Genomic DNA, 25627 nt, shown 5'->3' on the forward strand with positions numbered 1-25627 from the left:
TCATCCCGAACTGTTAAGCGTCATTTTATTCAGTGATGAGGCATCTTTTACCCGGGACGGTGTAATAATTTATGAAAATGTGCATACGTGGTCCCATAATAATCCACATGAGATAATGGAAACGAAATTCCAAAAGAGATTTTCCGTGAATGTACGTTTAATACAGTTATGTAGTTGGCTTATACGAGAATGCTCAGTCAGCCATGTTATGTCAGCATGTGTCAGTCATGTGTCATGTATAGTGTGCTTGGAAACCTAAGGACAATTATGTCATGGTGAGCGAGTATTTTGTACTTCAATTTTATGGCTTCATGTCACTCACAAGTTAGTTTGATGTTACGTACATTATTAACATTACAGAAACCACATATTCCTGCAAGTTTTAATATGTATTTTGTAATCAACAAGTGTGTAACACCAGTCAAAGTTTCACACTTCTCTGGCCATTATCTCCGTAACCGTTCAACTTTGGACATAGGTGTTTTGGGTTATATCGGCATACTTTAACATAAGGAACACCCTCCCGAAGTTTGGCACATTCCTCCTGGGACACCCTGTATATATGCCCACTTGAATAAATATGACACAAGGTAGTCCAGCCTGGTGCAAATTACAACAGATTAAGAACACAAAGGAAGCATAATGGCATGGCAGAAGCTGTTGTATCAAATATCGCACATGGAAAAAATAAGGTGAATTATTCTAGATGTAGATTGTCCCTTAGAAAATTCTAACTGGCTGTGGTCAGTAAGGGGATCCAGTAAAATAACTACTCCCTTCAAGGCATATAGACAGGACAGGCATAGCAATTTTACATGGGGTTTTCCAGTGGGGGGGGGATAATCCTAAGATTCCAGAAATGTTAATTATTTTGGTCTGCTGCTAACCTACAAGGACCGTATATACAGTACAGGAACTTCAAAATGAATTCTGCAAACATTTCTTCTAAACATACTATTCATTAGAATTACTGGGTTTTTGGACTTTGTCCACCATCTGGTATTCTAGAAACTAGATCTGTGTGTCTTAAGGTGAGGGGAGGAAGACACCTACTCAGTTGGGTCCCTTAGAAAGTGCTAACATCAATTTCTCCAGTGACTGAGGTTAGCTCTTTCTAAGGGACCCAACTGAGTATGAGTCTGCCCCCAACCCCTCACCTGAGGAAGGAAACAGATCTTTTTTCCAAAATGTTTTCTAGTTTCTAGAATACCAAATGATGGACAAGTCCAAAAACCCAGTAATTCTGAGTGTTACACACCACTGTCAGAACCCTGATTTAATTATAATAAAAGTAGGGTTCTGATTACTAGACACTCATGAAAATATTTTCCATTTGACTACAAAATTTCTCTCAACTTAAATCCACATAATTCTAATCTTGCAGAAGTTTAAGTACAGAAAATGATGCATCCAACCATTCTACTGTTGTGTGTATTCATTGCTGTGGTAACATTTTTACGAAGCCCCTGTCTAGCAAAGGAGAGGGGATACACATACAGACACAAAGGCTGATGGGAGGGATTTATGAAGTATGCTTTTGAAATGGGCTCAGGTGTCATGATATGCATACCAAGTTTCATAAACATGTGTTCAGGCATTGAAAGGTTAATGGGGGGGGATAAAGAGCCAGACAAGCCTACAATTATTTTTTCAAAATAAGGAAAGTAGGCTAAATTGGGATGGATCGGTAACAATGGATGGATGGATGGATGGATGGATGGATGGATGTTCTACCAGAAGTCTTTGAACTGTACCTGTCAATGTACACAACCTATTCCTAACAATGCTTCCATTTTCAAATTAATTTCAATCGATTCTGAATGTCATCACTGACATTGATTACCTCAAGAATGAACTGAACTCCATTTCCAAAATGCTACAGAGGTTTTCTTACTTGAGTATTATTCTACAGTAAGCTTGATTTGTTAACTTGTAAACTTAAATGACTCCATTCCATTCTGTTCAGTAGATATAAATGTGTTAGTTAAAAAGCTCAGCCAAGCAACTTGGTCTGTAATACTTCAAAGGTTACATGTTCTGGCATCAATCTCACACAAACTCCATGGCTTCAGTCTGCAAGCGAACTATACCGACTGATTGACTGGAGCTTGTCGGTGAAGTTATTGCCAACTTCTGCAGATAGAGGGTGTTGCATGGTCAGCGCAACAGATTCCCACGGCCGTTAGTCTTGGTCTTCTAGAGCGGAATTCTTACACCATCATTAGACCTTTTCTACAGAATGTGTAAAGATGAACTGTACATGTTATTGAGTAGTGCTGCTATTGGGCTAGGGTGGTTATCTATTTGTTTCATCTAGTACCAATACATACAAAACACATATACATAAAAGTTCTTCTTCTTGCCACCTGCTTCACACTGGTTTCTTACTTGGCTTGTTGTTCAGCCCTGAAGGAGGAAGCAAAATTTTCCTCTGAAATGTCAGTTGACTTTCAACAAACTACATCACTCTGTATCCCAGGAAACAGAAGTCTTCATAACCACTGGCATGAGAACCTGTAATCCTACATACAAAGTGTCTGTTATGTTTCACACAATCAGTCATAATGTGCAGTTTATATATATTGTGACATGTTGGGCTCTGAATGACGCCCCTCCCCCTCCCACCCTCCGCCAGCCGTGATGCGCCGAGCGAAGCCGAAGCGAGCTGATGTTAGCCGAGTCCTAGGGTCCTGGTCGCTAGGCAACGCACGTCAACGCGGTGACGTCACCGAGGGATACCACGGTTACTGGGCAGCCGTTAACAACTGCGGACAGCGTGGCTAGCAACAAGGCACCAGGCAACAACTGTCCGATCGAGGCTACTTAAGAAGCAGCGAAGGCTATTCACAGTCAGTTATAAAGTAACAGTCGCCGAGTCGAGTCGTAAAGGCAGCCAGTCAGTTGAAACATAACAGCCGCTTGTGCGATAACCAGTGATAACCAGTCATATCTGGAGTGTGTATTTCAGGGAGACTTGTATAGCTCCCGCGTTATTAATACTTGAAGACTCGTGAAGATCGTGTTAAGAGATTTTGTTGTAGGGTTTGTAAAGTGTGGAAACCCGTAATATTGTGATAAGTAATTATAGCCGTTTCTTGTAGATTGTTGAATAAACCAATTAACCATCTCTACGGCGTCTTCAGTAACGAAACACGTTACACTGGTGTCAGAAGTGGGATCAGTGTCTTAACACGTTACAATATTTTACCTTTCTTTTGCAGATAAAACAAATAGATAGTAACCTTAACCCTGACACAACAGTGCTCAACAACATACAAAACTTCCTCTCTGCACATTCTATTGAAAAGGTCTAATGGTATAACAAGATTTTGAATTATTATAAATAAAACTGACTAAATAATGGCTTTATTTATTTGGTAGAGGATGATGAAAACTAATGGTAGCCTTTTGGTTTTGCTTTGCCGGGGGGGGGGCATGAGAGTCAACGTGCTGGAGAGGACATGTGTGCAGTGTCGTGCAATTTTATTTTCTACAAGATAATGTGCAAAAGAAACTTCAACTTTCACCAGCAAGTCTTCTTGAGCAACAAACTGCATACTTCTTCAAGCACTTCCAACTCCCTCCACAAATTGTCTCTTCCAGACTACACACTTTCTACTTTTCTTCACTTCAGTGCGAATAGTAGCATGTGTTCTTGGATGATGTATTGATTCTGTATATAATTTACAGCAGGATGAATGTGAAAATAAAGCAAGGGCTGGTGCTTATGCCTGAACTTGTATGTAATGTGAGTTGTTGAAGCAGAGGAGTGGCGTGCATCACTGATGCATGGCACTATCTCGTAGAAAATAAAATTTGGCAGGACCCCAGATATATCCTTTCCAGCACGTAGCCCTCTGTAGGTCTCCTTGTGTTCTCCCCAGCCTGTGAGAACAAACAAGATAAAATTAGAATTTTTATATTTTGCACAGAAACTTACTGCTCCCTTCTTAAGTTACATCTACACCTTAGAATCACACTGTACCAAGCACAGGTACCTGAAGACTGGGGGGGGGGGCAGTAAGTTGATCTGAAAAATGGTCCTGTAAGGAACGATTTTTCAGTTACAAATAAGCACTACACTTGAGTGTTACCAGCCATTACTGATCTTGCAATTACAGAGCCCTGCTGACAAGTATCATGTCTCTAACAAATGGAAGACAGACCTCCTTTTCACCTAATGCCTCCTTGTTGCCTTGACTATAAGATTCGAACTCTCATACTTTCAATGATTAACTTTATATTCAGAAAACTTCGCTGAAGGGAACATAGCGGTCACACCCAAATAAAAATTATGTAACAGAGGCCAATGAGCCATCTTCAATTTAATCATCTGAGCAGCTTCTCTGGTTTACTGTAACAACCAGCATCTAAACCAGGATTACAAAATTCCCAGTAGACACTCTGTGCTCAGTTAAGAACCAGAGCACACGGCAGGCAAAGTGCCCCCACTGGATGGGGAATTGAACCCTGGCTATGCAGCTCATAACACATCACTACACTTTCTAACCTATCGCGGTTCCAGAATGTTAACTTGTTTGAGACACAATTCATCTCATATTTAGCCGTTGTGTAAGTTGCCTTGGCAAGAGTAAATACATAATCTTTAATGTTTAAATATTAACATGTACGTGACATGGTGCTAAAATTGAAAAGACTTTGTTCACCCCCATTCCAAACAATCTGTTTAACGTGTTACAACTCTTCCTCCCTGCCAATGCATCTCAGTTTAGAAGTGGCCACCAACCAACACCACACACAGATCATTATCGCCGCCAGAGAAGTTGTGAGCTAAGATCTTTTGTTTCATTGCAACGATCCTTCTAGGATGACGACCCTTTCATTTACGAAGTTAATAATAACAACAACCACTTTAGTTTCTCTAACACTGTAATTAGAAAATGGTCTGCAATTTCCAAATATAATGAAGTGACACCTGGTGGCTTTCTTTTTCCCAAAATAATTAATGCAAATCACTGATTACCTTGCCTCTGTAAGCTCCCCCATTCACACATTGTATTTTGATCTAGGCGGTCTGTGATGTGTCCACTTCCTGTGCACCAAGTGTGAATGAACAAAACACAACATTAAGACTTTTTGAGTATTTCACAGCAATCTGGCACTAGACTGAGTCAAGTGATCAGATTCATGCCACCCAGAGAGCTGCTGTCTGTTTCATTCGTACAGAAATGGGTTACAGGCTTTAATGAGATATCGTACACATCTGAATGAGCAATAAATGGCCCAGTCAAGATACAGGCAAGTCACACATTTGCTCAGCTGAAGTGCTTCCTGAGCAGAATAATATGATTCCATTACAAAACCACTACACAGATTTGGAATCAAATGAGTATTACAACACATGTGAAAGGATGGTAAGTAAATGTACACGACGTATGCAGACCTTGTCTTACTGCACTCTGATTTATACAAAATCGGAGAGTTCCTAAAGACTATTAGGATTCATGTAGGGAAGTGCCATATGTAGTCTCGAACCTAAAAAATGTGCACATTACCACTTCTGCTTATCATAGCATGCGTGTGCACAAACACACATCAGAATAGTCAATTAAACGAAGCAAATCTTAGTAAGCAGGCCACAAAGATGAAGGAAAATGTACAGGCCTAGATTGAGAAGGCTGGAAGAAACAGAGAATGATTTACTTGAGCTGAAAGTGGCAAAATGAAGGTAAAAAATTTAAAAAAAGTAAAGCTATCCCTGTAACAGGCCATGAAGGCCCATGGGGTTGTGACATGTTAAGGGTCCCACGTTACCTTGACAATCGGCTCAAAGATGCTGGTTAGGTTGTCAGCCTTACGAGCCGACCGCGCTTCACTCCATAGGAAAATTATTTAATTAATTCCTGGTACTCATTTCTGTTAGAGGCTGAGTAAACCCCAGGGCCTAGTGTGGCTGGAAGGATTAGGTCAACTGAAAAAACCCAATGACCTCATCGGGACTTGAACCCACGACCTTCCAGCTTGTAGCATAGTACCTTAACCACTATGCTACCGTGTACCCTCGGCAAAATGAAGGTACAAGGGAAATATGAAAGAAGAATGAGCATATGTCATAAAGACAGTTAGGGTTCTTACAGAGTCAAGCCAAGAAGTGAATAAGAAAGACCATTATTTCACCCTTACAGAAACTTGAAATAAAAATTAAAGCTCTTATGCTCAAAATTGAAACAAACTTAGGCTGCATATGCACATGGATCTGTGATGTACCAGATCATGTGCACCACTCATGCACGTGTACCAGTAACACAGCATATTGACTGTTCCCATCCTACTTAAGACCGTGCAGTGCATTATGCTTAATCACGACGTCTGGAAAGAGGCCATCAAATTCACGCGCAAGTGGTACAGCTAAATGAGTGCAGAAAGCGAGCACACTGATATTTCTTATGGATAAGAAAGGGCACCCTTATTAGAAAGGTAAACAGCCAAAATTTCTGTAAGAATACATCTCCACTTCTAACATGGGCACCTATGGAACAAAAGTGTTCATGTTACAGACCTTCACTACACAAACACCGTGATTTTTAGCCAGCAAGTGAACTATAATGACTGAGTGACTGCCACTTGTCAGCAAAGTGCCAACTTTAGTGGATAGAGCGTGTCACGTGGTCAGCGCAATGAATCCCCACAGTCGTAAATTTTGGTTTTCTAGACCAGAGCCGCTATTTCCTTGAAATAGCTCCTCAATTATCCTCACGAGGCTGAGTTTACCCTGTTCCCGACCCACGGAAGCGCCGGGAATCGAACCTGGGACCATGGATCTGTAGCCAGGAACTCTAACCACTAGACCACAGAGGCAAAACAGAAGCATGCAGTACAGAAAACTTCTGATTACATGTGTATGCTGCCTTTTGTCATGAATTCACTCCCAGTAAGGCCTATCCAGTTTGTCCTTTACCAAATGTGTCAGGCATATATATTGACCATGACTAAGGCATTTCCATAATTCCCCCTGTAAAATGACTCCATCAACTCTTTGGTCTAGATTTCTTTTCAAAAAACATGCATAAGTTATGCACCCCTTCAAGTGCAAAACAGGTCACATGAAAGCATAAACATCTGATGTGCAATAACTGGTTATTTTTGCTAAAATTATGCTTTATATTACAAAACTCTCAACATATCAGAGTTGCAAACCACTGACATAATAAAGTTCGAATAACTTTCCCTGGAGGTAAAGCGGCAGGGGCGTGAAGCTGACCACTCACCTCCAACTAATGCTGAGGTCAAGAAAATGTGAATCTACACCCCCACTCCTCCATATGCTTTCATGTTGTAGTGTTTAATTAGTTAAGCGCAGGGACAACGTTGCCTTTTTACTTTAAGTACATATCTGATGACTGTGAAACCCATATTTAAGGCTTCTTCTGGGAGAACTGAAAATCTTAAATGGAAGGAATTTAGCACTGAGAGTACTGACTTCAGCTCACTGAAACGGAACATTAAATTTGGGTTTCACTGCAATTTGCAAACTGAAGCAGCCCCACTGACTGTCAATTTCTACACAACATACCGCATAATTAGGTTCATGTGTGACACACACTTTTGCTGCAGAAACTGCTTGCAGTTGGCGCACAGTAATGGGGGGAGAATTTGCTGCATATCCCTCCGAAATCTGAAGCCTTGTTTGGCCTGAACAAAATTACATCGTTGGAACAATGACTTCTTCACTGGATGCCACCAAATTCCTACCGACAAGAACAAACATCTTTCAGAGGATGTCCAACTTGTTACTTGCATTAACAGTAACAGTTCATGACAGCATGGAGCAATCTTTCCATAATCTTAAAGTAAGTATATGAGGCTCCGGACCACAATATTCAAAGAATAATATTTCATTACATCAGAAACTTTTTGCTATAAATTTCCAACATAATTATTTCTGAGATAAACTCTCAACCTAACAGAGTTACACTATGCATGGAGCCTGACACAGCTGCAAATTGCTATTCATAAACAGCATTCGTGCTAGATTCACGGCAAACTGTCACAATGATACTCCCACCAGAAGTGCATCAGCAATCAATATGCAAATGAATCTGTCCCTCCAAGCGTCAACTTGCAAACTCCTCCATATTGTGATCTTGTGGGTTGGGGTATCATATAGTCCTGGCATTTCAGAGTAACATAACTGCCTGCAGCTTTCAGGCTGATAGCCACCCACAAGCTATACAGTGTCCTAACCCAGAAGATCACAATATAAATCTTCATTGCTAAGGAAACCTCAAAACTCACTGCTTCAGAGACAACACATGCTTTTTGCTTCACAGGCTCCTGGTAACATGACCTCCGTTGATGGAATGTACACGGGAGGGAGGGGGCCATTCCTGGATCCTCCTTGTTAAGCCCAGATTGTGTCACATTCTCTGGCAGTTGTTGCTCCAAGACTGCCAACAATCACAAAGTATAATTCTCCTACAATCTGCATCATGTTGATACTTGTCCCACTACTGGTTTCCAAAATCCTACTTGATAACAAAGTCAATAGAAAGTCTGTCGAGTGTAACAATGTTTTTAGGTCACTTCTTTATCACATTTGCCTTACATGTTTCGGTTTAATAAAACCATCATCAGAGGCACATATTACAAACACATGAAAACACTGGCGTTGTTTAAATGTACACAGTATATATGCTGCGTGGACGCTGCTACAAATGTCGATGTGTAAAAGCACAACACTTGCTAGGAATATTGAATGCACGTTCAACTCTCGCATTCCATCCGAAATTGCCCTCAAATTAAACCGTCAATGTTAAAATATTTAAAAGTTTAAAACATTTGAAGTAAAATGTTAGGCTCCTCCTTGTTAATTCATCCCGATGATGGGAGATGTCAGCTTGAGGTTGTATAGGCTTATGGTCAGATGTTTCCTANCTTTGTGATTGATAGTGTAACGGACCAAAAATGAAGCAATTCAAAATAGTAGATGCCTACTTGATAATGTTCCTCTCTCAAGAGAAAGCCTAGTGATTGGTGCGCAATGGCCATGTGTGGGGAAGGAATCTTTGTTGCTCCTTCCTTGGTTAGAAGTCTTGCTTCTCAAAGGTGACATGCATGTTTAGCATCCTGTTGTGTATGTCACTAATATGTAAATATGTCTATTGATAAATCAGTTTAGTTCATTAAGATACTAAAGTGTTCAATCTCAATAGCATGACCATCATAACATCAGAATCAACTAAGTCATAATATCTCAACAGAAAGGACCAGAAACAAACTCCATTATGCTAAACACAGAGCATATAAGAACGTGACACATGGCCATCAAAGACAACAGCCATGTCCCCATAAGGGGAAAAAAAGTGTGAAACATATCACCCCCAACACAAAGAACTTATACATAATATGACAATTTTTAGTAAAAATAAAAATAACAAATTATACACAAGGTTTACTAATGTTCAACAAGTATTTTAATATATTTAAACATTGTAATCTTATGTAAAAACTTTGTATATGAAAAGACTGTTAGCAATGGATCCATTGTGTAATGCAGGTTAGGAATGAACATGGATGAATTTTATTGTTTATAAATGCCTCACGACGGTAGTAAAGAACCAAACCTTCTGTGTTGAAATATTTTAATAAACCAAACTGATCCATCGACAATCTGATTCTATCATTTATTGAAAGTATAAAGTTGTTGTAATTGACAGACATATTTACAGCTGCTATATGTTGGTTACAACACGTCCACTTGAATCTATTCATTTCTATTTTCTTATGTGATTTATTTCAATGGTACCGCATGTATTAAAAGAAATTTTCCGTTTGTTTAGTGCAGGGATCATGACAATGCTTTCTTTCTTCAAAAATATGGCTGAATGGTCTGTAAGCCAGAACCTAGTTTGTTAGTTTCCTCATAAAAAAAAGCCTAAAATTATGCAGTACAGTAAGTTTTTAAGAGAGCATTAAAAAAATATTTATATGAGCATTCTTTTTACACTGTTGATGAGTTTCTTAAGCATAAAACTAGTCAATAACCTAGACAGCATAAAATCGATGTTATATTTTATGGGAATTTATTATTTTTTTCTTGTTCTATGACTGCTAATTACAAACTAGTAGTATTTTATGCTCAAGTAGTTTTGTGGTTGTACCTCTATTAATTAGCACACTTTTATAAAATGATTGAACTTTCCATGACTTGAGTGCGGTAACAGATGTGCTAATATGGTATTAAAATATCATTTCATTTTATATAGTGGATAACTTTTTATGTACAAAGTTAGATAATTTGAATTGTTTTATCTGTTTATTAATTCAAAATATTATCTATATTTATAATTTTTTAAATTGTTACCTTGTAATATTTATATTTGCTTGTTAATCTTATATTTAATTTTGACAAAATCTTTTTGACTGCATGTTTTTTGACTTCCTCTATATCCAACGGTTGTACCAGCCTGGATTAACAGAAATGAAATAAATGAATGAATTACTTCTTATTATCATTTGCAAGTTTAATGACAGTGAATGCATAATTATTCAAATACACCAGTGAAATTCACAATATGAAAATTTAATATTGCTGTTTTGCACAACTAACATCAATATTCATTCCACAAATTTATTTCAAGAATATAACAAAACTACTACTTGCCAACACTGCATTATGGGGAAAAAATTCTGAGAAACTTTTTTTCTGTGCCCTTATTTGCAGCAGATTTCAGGCTAGAAGCCTACTGGCTTTCATGTCTGTTGTTAACCTGCCTTCATTCTAGCTATAATTTAATCACCCTATGGTGGGACTGGTTAGCCACTGTTTTGGAGAACACTTCATCATTCCACACTGCCATGTGATCCAAAATTATAAATACTGGGAAACCCTCATTTTAATGATTCCTTGATTTAGAAGTTCGGGTAGGCTGCAAAGTCAGTCTGGTCAAAACAGAGAAAATTCTTGATCCTACTGGGACTTGAACTATGATCCCCAATCACAGCTCCTATATCATTCATTGTAGTTATATGAAATGAAGAACAATAGTTAAACTTCTCATTGGTAACACTTTACAATTCACTGGAGATGTTACAATGATGGCTTATTAACTGGATTACAGAATTAATCTCTCACTGCAAAGAGTATTGTAGCTAAATTTATATGCTTTGTTCTTATTATTTCTTACAGGATGAAACCTATAAACCTGCTAAATGTCACATTAATATTATATTGTATTCACATATCTACATTATGTAACTTACAGATATCTCCATATTCCACTCTGTCAACTATTCTGCCCTTTAAAGGACCTGAGGATATTTCAATGGTTACACAGAATTTCTTCTGATCCAGTTCCCTAAGTATGGCACTGCAACCACGATAAGCACCATTTACAACACGCACAGGTCGCCCTATTGCTGGTATCACTGTTTCAAGATGTTCTTGGTCTAGTTTTAGTTTGTGTCCACTATCTAACATGGTTACAGTAGCTGCATACCTATCTGGCACTCCAGTCACAACACCTTTCTTTGTGTAGTATTTTTCACCCAGAGACTTTGCAATCACTTTCACAACAATTCCTTCAACCAACCAATAATCCTTTCTGTTTATATGTGCTTTCTTGTTCTCTTCATCTTTAATAATCTCATCCAGGGCTGATAATGTCCTCTTTTCACCCCTCCTTCCACAGTTCTTTGAGACTTTGCTGTTTCCTGATGAAGAACACCCTCCTCTCTTGTAGTCATTCTTCAAGGAATTACTTGCCAACAAATTATTATTTTTCATGTCTTCATCGCTTTTTGTTTCTACTTTCAAATTTACAACAACTTTATATTCCTCACTTGGTCGCACAAATTCCGCGTAGACAGGAGTGTAATTCTTGGAAAATTCTTTCCCCTTCTCAATTTGATTTTCAATGAAGGCCATCATCTTCTCTTGGTCGTCTCTGTCGAGCTTCTCCTTGCGACCAAGAGCTTCTTGCATTGCAATGGTTTCTGGGTCATGGTCTATATACTGTACATGCCATCCCTTTTCAGTCTCATCCACTTTGCACTTTCCTTCCCTTCCAAGCCATTTCACGAAGTCTGTCAATGTTTCCCATTGCGTACAATTCATATGCAAATGATAACGATCGGCGATATAGTCCTGGTACACACGATTTGCATGAACACGTTTTGTACCAAACTGGCGTTTCAGTAGTTCCAGAAAGCCGCTTTCAAATTCTTTGTTGAAATTATTGATGTATTTGTCGGTATTGTCAGCAAATAGAAGAAGCTGCCGCTGATGTGATTCTGACGACATATGGCACCTGAAACCATTCTCGTCACGGCACTGCTTCTCGCACATCTGACAATACCAACGCAGTTTCTGGAGGCCTTTCGCCTTTATTCTGTTGGCAATATATTTTGGGGTACCGACTTCATGTTTCCCCATTATGTTTAATATAGTTTAGATTTTTTATAATACTAAGACACGATGCCAGAAACCTGGAATAGTTGAGCTGTTCCTAGGATATGGTTACACAAGCAGCTGCAGAAAGCAAAACACCAAAAACACAGTTGTAATGTGGTTACTGCCTTTTGAATCGACAAAATAAAACTTTCTCGTAAGATATATATGAAGCTATAAAACCTCTTTAGTCCGTTTCTAGCGTTTATACCATTCACACGCACAAAAATATATCAATGTCTTGCGACTTCCAAGACTAATTGTTGACCACTGTGACCAACGAAGCAAAATGCAACTTCCCAATGCAGTAACTCTAGAACCTCTAGCGGCAGAACAAGTATCTCCAAGTCACGGATTAAGACTTGAAGGCGTATTTTTGAGAAGTTACATATTACTTTTCCACGTAACTATAGCAATCACAGTCCCTCCTTTATTGCAACTCCCACTAGACTGTAGAACGGCAAATTCCTCGTCCTGGCCAACCACTCGCTTCTGTGAACACTGCCACACTCGGTCCCGTTCGGTCACTACCTCTGCTTCTTATACTTCTGCCTGTTGCCCGAGCAACAGCGTCCGCTGTTACGTAACAACGCGGAACGTGTTACTCGCCGGTTGCGTAACAGTAGCAACGGCTACGTGGCTGTTACGTTACATTGGTGGAGCCACTGCAGCAGCAGGAAAATACTGCTGCGTTAGGCTCAAGTTAAATATATATGCCTAAGTATAGGAATAAAAATACCTGAACAACCTTTTGTGATAAAACCAAGAATATCGTCAAGTCCAACAGATTTCGAAGGTCTTAGTCTCTTGATGGCTTTGCAGACATCCGCAACAGAAATGGGGGCAATGGATAAAAATTCAGAAGATTGCCAGAATGGGGAAAAGTCATTAGAGCAATAATGATGATGATGATGATGATGATAATAATAATAATAATAATAATAATAATAATAACAATTCCAACTGTCACTGCAAATTGAAAATAAAGACATAACTTACCGTACACTTTCAAATCTGTAGCATACGAGTATTTTGGGAGCTGGTGTTAAGTGGACATGGGAACATGCAAATTGGAGCTCGGGTTCAGGGCTCATGCACCCATAGCTTCCGCTCTAATTGTCATAATAGCCACGAAACACAAGTTCCAAATATTAGTTCGGAGAGAGCCACTATTGTACTCCACTCCAAAATTCTGATTGCCAATATAAATCCTAGATTTAATATACTGTCACGTGATGGACTGACTATAGACGGGGTTTGGATTGCTTATCGGATATAGTTGACGCTTACACTCGCAACTACAACTACGGCAGTCTCACTGAGTTACGCAAGGTCACTGTAACTACAGCACGCATAAAGTCACTCAAGCTTCAGTAGCCGTTGCTTGGTAGCGGCTTTCAACCGCGGACGTTCCTCTTCCTCTGGGTTCCCGAGCTACTGCAACTCTCAACTGACTCAAAATTAAACAATTCAGAGCCAGAGTGGTTTTTGAAGGAGGCGGCAGGAGCTTAATACGAATTTGCTTGGATCGACTGAAAAAAATCACGACAAATCTCAGTTATGATAGCCAGTGTCCTAGTAGCACATCCGGAATACGAGTTACGAGCATTGCCACTACATTCTCTATAGAAACAAGAGAAGAAAATAACGGGATTAAGTTTGAAAATTATAAGAGTAAATAAATGCGTTTCGGGATTGCTCAGTCGGTACGACAAGCTGTGGATTGGACGGCCGGAGTTCGATCTCCGGCAGGGGAATGACTTTATTTTTCTCAACAGCGTCCATACCGTCTCTGGGGCCCATCCATCATCTTATCCAATTGATACTGGGGTATATTTCACTTAGGGTAAAGCGGCCGGGCGTGAAGCTGACCAATCACTTCAAACTAGTGCCGAGGTCAAGAATACGTGCATCTATACATCCACTCCCCAATACGTCTTCATGGTCTAGTGCTTAATTAGTTAAGCACAGGGATTTCTTTATTTATAATTTTTACGTATTTAGACAGCACTCTTCTGAATATTTTAAATCTGGGTGATTCGAAATTATTGAGCAATACGGAATTTCGAGGAAGCCGAGATATTGATTTGAACACCAGAACAAAGAGATATTTAACCTCATCACGAAATGGTATAAGATACCATAACTGATGAACTCATCCTTACGAAATTTGTAGGAAATGTAACAATGAGACACAAGCGTGTTACAGCGACTGTGGTTAGACACTGGCCTTTCATTGCAGAGACTCGAGTTCAACCCCGGGTGACTTCTCCTGAGATTTGAAGTGGACGAAGTAACTCTGAAGCAGTTTTTCTCCGAGTTTCTTCGTTTTCCTCTCTGTCAATCATAATTATGCCATTGCTCCATACTCATATCCTCAACCCCTGATGGTGTTCGAGAGCTCTTATCAGGCAGCACATTATCACATCCACGATTTTTAAGTTGAGGCTTAATCCCTGACAAGACATTTGGTTGATTACAGACTAGTCTCTAAGCGTAAACTATATTAAATCTATAGAACGCGAATTTATGGGCGATATTAAGTATGTGAAACTAAGTAACTAAGTTGGGACAACTGTCTTTTCGGACTCTATCCACCGTCCGGTATCCTACAAAACACAATGTTTCGGAAAATTGATCTGTTTCCGGCCTCAGATGTGAGGATGAAAGTTCCAGTGACTGAGGTTAGCCTTTTCTAACGGACCAAACAGAATAGGTGTCTCCCACACCTCACATGAAGATGGAAACATCAAGATTCCGAAACGTTGCGTTTAGAATACCTCCAAAAACGATGCTAAGTCTAAGCAACACGAAATGATATGTTGCATGAAACATGAGCAACACATAATCTGATGAAACTGGAATAATGAGCAACTCCAAACGTAAGGTAGATGCTTGCGGGGGGGTTGAACTCTCCACGCGGCGCATGACTCAGTTGCTGGCCGAGCTCCGAGCGGGGCAGACGTCATGCAGCAACGGGGCAGCTCACCATGTCGCACATAGCAGAGCCAGGTAGGTTGGCAGCACTGCGCGCGGTCAATACACGATGTTGCATTTCATCAATGAACGGTCTTTTCTTCATACTGAAGGGCTCTGTGCAAGTTTGTGTAATTGTGACGTATATAATACACACAGATATTGAACGCGGCCAGGAAACGTAATTAAGCGGAAATATTGCTACAGTTTTTCGTGCCAGAGACCATTCAATTAAGAGGTTACATCCCCGTGCTCTTTCATGTGAATCTATAATGACTTTGTTTTCATCTATTCGATTAAACTTCTCTCCGTCTGTATAATGCAATAGGCGTAACCCTATTAAGCATAATGATTATCATATATACCTCTTTATTCAGTATTTAAAAAAACTGTATTTTTTCCACAGAGTGTATTTGTTGTGTTTCGTATGATTCTCGCAATAAACAGCGACTGTTTCCCTAAACGACATTAACCGGTTGGTCTCTGTAGCGGAGGCGTAATGTATTCCCTGTGAGGTAGGGACTGAACTTGTAAATAGTATTTAGAGGGGAACTAAGTAACTCTCCGACTCATAAATGAAATGAACACGAGAAAGCGAGCGGAAGGACAAATAATAAATAAAAAATAAGAAAAGACAGGATCTGTACATTTAAGCGTATTAACATACATGCTGTGATATGATGAAACAAGACACAACTGTGACACAAATAACTAAATATTTTCTGACTGGCAGCAGACCAGGCGAAGCCTCTCACGTTAAACCCAGGATTGATGAATCATGCCTGTTGTACTCTTAATTGCAGATAGTCTGTAGACAACTCCTGCTGTCTGCTTAATATGCAGTGCTCAGTGAACGAGATCAAAATTCCGCGTTGTTTCACGAAAATCAACAAATTCGAATAGTGCTATCTTCTGGTATATATATAACTAACAAGGAACTTAATTATCATCATCATCAGTAATCTGTCAGACGACAGGTCCACAGTCTCTTCCAAAACAGTTCCTCCACTTGATGCGATCTAGAGCTTTCTCTTTCAAATGAAAATATCCTCTTCTGTCCCCAAGGTCATCCAGCATCTTCTTACGTCTTCTTCCTCGTTTTCTGGTCACTTCTATCCGCCCCTCTATCTTTCTTCAATAACTTCTTTTAGAAGGCAGTTTCTGCGTAAAACATGACCAATCCAATTAACCTTCCGTTTTCTTATTTCGTGTAGGATATTCCTCTGCTCACTGACTCTAATTAACACTTCTTCATTTCTCACATAATCGGTCCAACTGATCTTCTCCATCCTTCTCCAACGCCACATTTCGAAACTTTCCAGATGTTTCTGATCTACTGCCCTAAGTGTCCATGTTTCAGCCCCATACAGAGCCATGCTCCAAATGTAGCATTTCACTAGTTTCTTCCTCAAATTTAAGTCCAATTTGCTGGTAAAGAGATTCTTATCTGCGAGGAAATTTTATACATTTACATGTTTGCAATTTAATGTGGCCTCTTCATATTGATTTATACAATGTATAATAATTAGATCATTAACATTTTTGGCGGCCCCCGGAAGAATGGTTCATGGCCTCCAGTGGGGGACCCATCTCCCATTTTGGGAAACGCTAATTCAGATGCAGGCCCTTCCCATAGCTCAGAAGAATAGGCGCTAGTTGCTCACCGCAAAAGCGCGGATTTAGTCCTGAGTGGCTTAATGCGAGATTCAGGGTGCATGAAATGGCACGGGGCAGGTTTCTCCAAGCTTCTTTGGGTTTTCCTTCCTAATCATCATTCAATCATTACTCTATATCCATCTATCAGCGAATTCTGAGATGTGCGATAGCCCTGATCATGAAGCATAGTGTCACATCTTCGTGCTTTGAGTTAGAGGCTTATCCGTGACATGACATTTGGCTGGTCATACAGTGGAAGAATTCCGCCACTTTAATTACAGGAACCCCATTTTAAAAAACTTTAAAAACAACTGCTCTTCTTCTGTGTAATTATTTGGTGTATGAGAATATCAACGGAAGAGATATATTCTGCTGTCAACAATTAAAGTTATTTGCAGAATAGAAGTTACATGTTACCATGGTAACACTGACAGAACAATGTTTGCTGCCTTGTCAACTTAGCCGGCTGTAAAGTGAGAGCATTCGTGAGGGCGCGCGCAGGCAGGGGAGTCGGGCGCTCCTTCCGCCAACTCGGGCAAACCCACAACGTAAGGTTTACATCAGGGTCCACTCTTTAGGAAATACTAAATGACATCACGTGGCAGAGTGGTTATGAAGGATGGACTGTCAGACATGCAGAATGAAGCGGTCGTCCTGCAGTTTGGCTAATCTTCAAAATAATATCAGTAATTACATTTATGGCGTTTTTGCTCCGAAATGTGCCAAACTTTACAGTGAAGCTGAAATGAAGATGTCCCTGTTATAATTAATCACTGTGCCATGAATATATATGGGGGAGTGGGGGTATAGCTCCGCCATTCTTGATCTAGCCACTAGTTGGAGGTAAGTGGTGAGCTTCACGCTCCGGTTCCTTTACCCCCATAGAAGAAGCCCCTAGTACCAATAGAATAAGAGGCTAGGTGGGCCCCTGAGCCGTTCTTGAGACTACTCCGATCTCTCGGCCGTCCTGTCCGTAGCCAGTCGCTACACCTACTGAGCTATCCCGGCTCTACGTCATGTCACATTACGAGAAAACAGCAAGTTAATTAATATTTTCCGGTTTATGGCTGGGAGTTGCAATTCGAGCCCCCAGAGAATTACAATATGGCGCCCGAAATTCGAATTTTAAGTCGGGAGCGCGAATATTAGGGCCGAAAGTCTAACGGATCTTAAATCAATTGGATCGTAAATCTGTAAATTTGAAGCCCGGAATCGGTAGGCCGAGGTAGAAGTGCCCACTTTTATAAGTGGGCCACAATGGCGTATATAGAGTGAAGACAAATGTGATGTTGACAACCACAATTTCCAGTTGAAATTTCAATGGGGTTTATGGTACTTTATTATATTTACGGGTTCATCGCCTTATTCATAAGAGCCCGATACTTAAACATCTCCATGTGCATAGTCCACCTTGAGAAGCTAACAGTCCCTCAGCTATTCAAACAATTCCCTACCTTTGAAGGAAACAGAATGTTCATTACCGTGTTCACAGGAGTCTGGGGAGAGGAAAAAGGGAAGTAGGAATGGAAATTTGAACCAAGTGGATTGGTGAATCGGCATCGATTTTGACTTATATTCATGAGGTGCTCGGTTCGAATCTCGGCAGGGACATCGACTATTCTGTCTTAGGTTTTTGTGAATTTCCTCAGTGCTCCCAGACAAATTCAGGGAAAGTATATCGATTAGGCCATAACCTCTTCCATCCAAGCCCTTTCAAATTTATCAATCTTCTTATTCGACGCCATGTAATATTGCTATTGACAGCGCCTTTAAATAACGCACCAAAAAGAAATGCTAATTTTGGAGCCTGTGTTAGGATACTTGGCCACGAACCAATCAACGTTCTCCCACCCCGTTTTATAATTTGTATTAATCGTGCCTTCTCAACTAGCACTAGTCTTTCCAATTCGTTTCTTTCCATGAGGATTTTTTGCTAAAATTTTGTGTGCAGTTCCCGTCTTTGCCGCATAGGACTCTTGCTATTGAATTGACTGAGTATGGATGAACAGGGCTCCATATCGGGCCGTATCAAATTCTGGCAGTCTCAGCTGAAAGTCTCTGTTGGGCCATGGAGACGCGCATGGGTTGACATCGCCCCGGAGGCTTCTACTGTTTCTGTTGATGCAGCCCCTCGATGCGTGAGTCATTATCTCCGTGGTACCTGCGTTTTTTACCCCTACTCTCCGCTTGACTCATTATCTCCGTGATGCCTGCGTTTCTTTACCTCATACTCTCCGCGTGATGCATTATCTCCGTGATGCCTGCGTTTCTTTACCCCATACTCTCCGCGTGACTCATTATCTCCGTGATGCCTGCGTTTCTTTACCCCATACTCTCCACGTGATGCATTATCTCCGTGGCGCCTGCGTTTCTTTACCCATACTCCCTGCCCCTTTGCATTTAGTTCTATTAACAGTACCGAAACAGGATCTGTACGAGAAAAAATTCAACAACAAGGTTACACGGAATATTATGTATGAGCGCCGTCGGAGTTTCTTACGGGGGGGGGGCAAATTTGCCAAGGCTGACTACATCCCCCGGGGTGTCAACCAGAAAAATGGTTTAAAAACTTCGAATGCTTACCGTTTAAGGTTATTTTCACTGATCGCGCTGTAGTATTCAGGTTGGAAGAATATTTTGAATGGTTGTGTCTTTTGGGACATACTGCCACGTACTACGTTAAAAGTCAATAGACTTTTCGGAGGAGCATGTCGCCGCCATTTTCTGGGTATAAGAATAAGCCAAGCAAGAACTCGGTGTGAAGGAGGCAACAAGCAGACTTTTCTTACATCCTAGAAGATAGACCTCTTCGCAACCACATCGAATCCTACATAGTAGAATATTTGTTTAACAAATAATTTTTTTAATTTTTCTTATTATAACTTGGCATCTGTGCTTCTTCTCTTCAATTTAATTTTTATTTTCCAAAACTCAAAGGGGGACGCACTCCTCTCTCCCCAAATCCTGACTCCCATGATCTTATGGAATAATGATATAAACGTAACTCACTCTGTAACCAGCTAAGTGTTGGCTCAGAGACGAAGGCCCCAACTTAAAGGTCGAGGATGTGATAATGTGCTGCCTGGTCATGGCTATCGCAGACGTCAGGGGGCGGTGACAGATGCGTATGGAGCAATGGTGAAATAGCGAGTAGCAAGGGAAGATCGAACGAATTAAAGGGAAATTCTCATTGCAAACGAAGTCGCCTGGGATCGATCCCAATGAAAATACAGCGCCTGACCTGTACTGAAGACACCAAACCCATGAGGGGAAAAGGTTAAGAGGAATAGGAGGAGAAATCCTTCTCTTTTGTGGGTTACTGCACTCCATTAGCTATTCTACACAGCGCCGAAAAGTAGGATAACGGATTGGAATGGGTTTCGAAGGAAGTGTTCTTGACCCAATTGGGATACTTTACTGACATTTGCCAGCAGTGATTAAAGAAACCTATGTAAACCTTCAGTCAGGTTAGCCGGCTTCTTGGCAGAAACTCAAACGGAGTGCCTTGTCAATATAAGCGCTACGCGAACTCTCTCGGTAATTTTTTTATTTATTTCTCCCTCTTGTGAGATCTGAGGATCACACGGCGGTGACTGTGAAGATTACTGTCCTCTGGGATGTGACGTCGTGTAGACTGGTAGATCGCTATCTTACTTGACTACTCTTCTATCCTTCTACGTTAGTAATTCTATCGCAGTACACGGCGCCACATCTGAGAAGACAGAATTTTGATGTCTCAGTTTTCAAGGTTGCAGAGAACACTTCTTCCCTGAAAACTGAGGCAACAATTTCGACGAACCGTCGGTAGCGTTCTAGCATAATGCAGGGCGTCACGCTTCATGAGGCAGACTATACTGTGTCAGGTTTCAAGGTTGAAAACGACACTTATACCCTGAAGATTGAGGCAGCAGGTTCCTCCATAACGTCACCGAACAGGCTGCTCCAGAGATAATGCTCTAGACTTGCATTATGAAGGTGTTCGGTTCTAACCTTTGCCGGATCAGTGATTATACTGACTGAGGTTTCTCTTGGGTTTTCTCAGTCCTTCCTGGAAAACGCAGGGTAGTACGTCATCTACGCCATGACCACATCCTTCCAGATCCTTTTCAGTTCATCATTTACCAGTCATGTCACTATTCGACGCTCTATAGTTCTGCAGCTTACAGCGTCGCGAAGTAATACACCCATTCTGATATGTTGGTAACCATCTACGATGTCATATTCCAGAAAATAATTGTCTTGTTCCCTCTTCATTTCTTACTTTCATTTCCTTCCCTTTCCTATACTTCTCCTTTTCTGTTCCCCTTCTTCTTAAGCAAAATGGGATAATGCTTTGTTAATTTCGCCCCTCAAATGCTTCACTTGCTGTGCTGCTGCTGCCGTATTGATTCACCTCACAACTCGCGCGGTCTGAGGCCCACAGGACCGGTCAGCTGTCTCTTTCATTTCTCGGCCAAGACCGTCAACATAAAAATAAATCGTTTTACCAGTTGTTTTTCGTGGTGTGAAGCGCTGTCTCTTATATTCATTGCTAGTGGATTTTTAAACTAAACTCCGAAAAATACGTGTATATGGGCCCAAGAGATATGAATTATCCTTTATAATATTACGAACAAGATAAATAGACATTAGATAAGCAGTTTTCTGCTCCGATAACCTTCGGTGTTGGACATGAGTCAAAACGAACTTCTCGCACAAATATTTGTAAAAATCTATTAAAGTTTTCGAACAAAGCAGGCCCTAGGTAGGGAGTTCGTATATTTATGTGCCAAACCATTCGCTAGAAGTCACTTTACATCCGGAAGGGCCTGGAACAGGTCAAATGGATCAAGGTTTTCCATATTTCTCCTCGGCCTTACGCCAAATGGTGAACTGGTATATAAACTCCACGTTGCAGTGGATACTACTTTTGCAGCTCTCCCAATGTTATATTCAACATTTGGCCCAACGCAGTCCTCCCATTGTCAAGAACAAAATTGTGATCGGAGACATAATCCTGTGTAAGATTTGAGGTTTTCACGGCGGTGACTATGAAGAATGCTTTCTTCATAAGGAATCCTGTTCATCTGCTCTCCTCTGCACATAACATAGTCCAATTTAACTCTTTGTCAACTTCACTTCCCAACTCTTTACTCTCTCGAACGTACTCTTACCAGAAGGATGAAAGGGCACAGCCTAGGAACATCCAAAGCAATAATATTTTGTTTCCCTCCTTAAAACTTAGACTCCTTCACTAACCTCCAACCCTAACCCCAACCCCAACCCCAACCCCAACCCCAGCATTTTCTATTTTCTCTGTCTCTCTCAGTCTCCTGAGGCTTCAGAGAGTCATCAGTTCAACCCACGCATCTGTGACATCATGCCCATCCGAAAATCCATCTTTTCATATTGACATCTCCCTGGATGCAGGCCGCGTGTTGCTACTGACAATTCGCAATAATACGTATGGGTGACGTGACGTCATCGGCTATCAATAAGTATGACTCTGTTTCAGTCGAATTTCGGCCGATTGTAGGTGGCATTCCAGCAATATTAGGCAATGTATATAGCCGAACGACTCGAAAGGAAATTATGTCTACTCATGTGTGATTTTGAGAGTGAAATGGAAAATCTCTCGAAGTCATAGAATTGAAATTCTGATGATTATATCTCGTTTTGGATTTCTGACATTTATTTGGATTCTGAATCGCTTGTGTTTAGTCTCAATCTAAGCCAATCTATGACCAAATAAATAGTCGAAGCAAGCAATGTTTGTAGTTGTGTCCCTTCCGCTGAGACCAATTGCAAAAACTGATCTGTTAGTTACGACAGCATCCGAAGATGACAGCAATAAAATGTAAGTAATATATTGCCAACCTATGCTGAATAATATTACCTCTGGGCTATTATTATTATTGTCACTTGTCGGGGGGTTACGTGTGACGAAAATAATGGGTTATAGTTGGGATGATTGGATTCGGTTACACACACACACACACACTCTCTCTCTCTCTCTCTCACACAGTTACATTTAATACAGCGCTATCGCTGATTCACACAATTTACAGTTCACTGTTGCACACGTGCTAGGATTCTCCGTCTTCACTAGTCGTCTCCTGGCAACGGATCTCAACACAGAAACTAGCGCTTCAAATATCTATGAAATCTGTTTGTTATTTCGTCTTCAATCACGCTGTACTCCTATGTCCTAATCTGTACTCAATCTTTACAATTCACTAAGGACAAGCTCCATTCTCGTGCTTGTACTCTCAAGTGCTGAACCCTCATGGACTCTTCACTAATCCAAGCTACAACAGGTCTTCGTTATATAGACCCCACACGGACAACACAGAAAACAAGTCATGTGATAGCCATCTAGCCAGTCCATTGACGCTCTGACTGTTGCCTAGCAACAAGCAATAAACATTCGTCCTACTGTTGCGTGCACGTATCGCGGGGTGTTTATCAAGCCGTTGCCTGGCAATGCGTTGACATGTCATATTATGCTTATTCTATCAAGCTCCCTTTCCATAAATTTTCAAGTTCATTGCACGCATATTCAGTGGAACTGTGATTTTAGAATATTCCTCGGGGACAATGATGTGTGACAGTGAAAATGTTATCTGTGGAACTCGTCGCTGCAGATGGGAAATGACAGACGTTACAGTTGAATTTGAAACAGACGTTTCAATAGCATTTCCTATTACATTTGTTGTTTAAAGATCCTGCCCTAAGAGATCGTATCCTGGCCGAACTGAGGCTCAAGCAGCCCTTTTCTGGGTAAAAAGCGGCGAGGGCCTGAAGCTGATCACTCTCCTCCAACTAGTTCCGAGGTTAAGAACACGTGGGGCCATACCCCCCCTTCAACATACGCCATTATGGCATAATGCTTAAATACCCAAAAACCTTAATATTTTTGCCCATATCCTTGTTTTGAAAAAAAGAAAGTATATTTATGCGATCTCCATGCTGCCTGAGTGAGAATCTCTCCTTTTTCACTTTTGATTGCCTGAATCAATCATTATGAAGCTTGGTATGTATATCTTGGCACCTGAGACCATCTCAAAAGCGTATTTTATTAATCCCTCCCATCACTCTGGATCTGTCTGTGTACACCCCTATCGTTGTTAGATAACGGCTCGGTAAATACGTTACCGCGGCAACAAATAAACGCAACAATAGCAGAATTGTCGGACGCGTGTGTCTGTGGGTCTGTGTATACCCCTTTCGTTGCTAGGTAACAACTCGGTAAAGACGTGCCCACGGCAATGAAGAATTATTAAAGGAGTCGTTTTCTATGCAGTACTTGTCTTATCAAAGGAAAGTAGGTGATCAGTTCTTCCGAGAATCTCTTGCTTAAAGCTGGCCTAATTAAGTCAAGATTTATTCATAGCCTTCATGATGTGGGTCATCTGTATTGTGGAACCGTGCAGTCCGGTAGATGGGCACCAACATTTCAGGGTAACACAAGGTCTCCATCCTTGGAGCAGAATGTGGAGGCACTGTGTTTCCCCGAAATGTCGGTAAGAACCTACCAGACTGCACAGTGTCTTAACCCAGAACACCACAATACGAATTTTCACAGCTTTGAAATCCACACTTTGGAAAATTGCTCACTCTGCAGCCAGCGAAGTGTCTGGCCAGAGATGAAGACTCCCAATTTAAATACTGAGTATGTGATAATGTACTGCCTGGTCAGAACTATCGCACACCTCAAGGGATGGTGATGGATGAGTATAGGGCAATGGCGGAATCTTGATTAACAAGGGAAAAATAGAGGAAACTCAGAGAAGGGCCTAGTACAGAGCCACTTCACCCGCCGGGAAACTCACACGAAGCTACTTGGGATTGAACCCCGGCCTGCATTGGGAGAAGCCAGTACTTAACGGCCAGAACTACGATTCCTACTCGGATATTCACTACAGGTTAGAGAGAATGTAGTCTCTAAGGAGTTACTTAGTTAATTATTGATTCCCTCAGAGTTTCCAGTCTAATAGTCCGCCTATTAGCAAGGCCGTGTACTCGTTCAAAGTGAGAAATGAAAAAGATGCTGTAAACCAAGGTTCGTAGCTGCAGAAAGAGCGCAGGTGGGAAGAGACAGCCTTCCATAACTGTCATTCCATTAGTGACCGAGTGAGCACGATGAGACGTAGGGAGACAAAAATGACAATGGAGAAGCCGAGACTATCTTAGGATTCAAACGAACAGATCCCAACGACCTAGCACTACAAAGTTAAAAATGATGACGCTAACGTGTAAACACAGAGGTTTCACTCTGTGTCCTGACTATGCTACATTATCCTAATTCCCTTTCCTCAACCCGTTGAAGCACGAATAAAAGGAAAAGTTGTCCCTGTGCTTAATTAATTAAGCTCTATGCTATGAAGACGCACGTGAGAGTAGACATATAGCTTCGTCATTCTTTACTTCGACATTAGATGGAGGTCAGTCGTCAGCTTCACGTCCCCGCCATTTTACCACTTTGAAAATTGCCGCCGGTAGGATACGAGGTTGGGTAGGCATTACAATCGGTCTGGAAGCTGTGGAGAAGAGAACAATCTTGGTTCTTCAGGGAATTGGACTCTGCCATCCAGCTTGTGGCCTGTC

At 40.9% G+C, this 25627-nt stretch overlaps 2 protein-coding genes across 7 annotated transcripts in view; one reads left to right on the forward strand and one right to left on the reverse strand.

Moving 5' to 3' along the window:
• Positions 1-2440: 2440 nt before the first annotated feature.
• LOC111870578 (DNA/RNA-binding protein KIN17) lies at positions 2441-12900 on the reverse strand. Of its 6 annotated transcripts, none has more exons than XR_002843874.2 (4): positions 11224-12900; positions 8257-8408; positions 7535-7709; positions 2441-2522 (listed from the first exon to the last, which is right to left on the reverse strand). XR_002843874.2 is itself a non-coding variant. In XM_023862973.2 (3 exons), the coding sequence occupies exons 1-3, from the start codon at positions 12392-12394 to the stop codon at positions 3796-3798; spliced, it is 1413 nt and encodes a 470-aa protein (XP_023718741.1). In that variant the 5' UTR covers positions 12395-12900; the 3' UTR covers positions 3142-3795. The 6 variants fall into 6 exon arrangements, 3 of the variants coding, with proteins under 3 accessions (XP_023718741.1, XP_023718742.1, XP_033609792.1); XR_002843873.2 differs by lacking the exon at positions 2441-2522 and adding an exon at positions 3798-3885; XR_002843875.2 differs by lacking the exon at positions 2441-2522 and adding an exon at positions 3800-3885 and having other exon boundaries at positions 7565-7709.
• A 2456-nt stretch (positions 12901-15356) lies between these two features.
• Positions 15357-25627, forward strand: part of LOC111870577 — an 85267-nt gene continuing 74996 nt past the window's right edge. The window contains exon 1 of the mRNA XM_023862972.2: positions 15357-15421. The gene's annotated coding sequence lies outside the window, so the exon portion shown is untranslated. The remainder of the gene's footprint in view (positions 15422-25627) is intronic.

The sequence above is a fragment of the Cryptotermes secundus genome, unplaced genomic scaffold, assembly GCF_002891405.2.
Source record: "Cryptotermes secundus unplaced genomic scaffold, Csec_1.0 scaffold244, whole genome shotgun sequence".
In the NCBI taxonomy this organism is placed as follows: Eukaryota; Metazoa; Arthropoda; class Insecta; order Blattodea; family Kalotermitidae; genus Cryptotermes; species Cryptotermes secundus.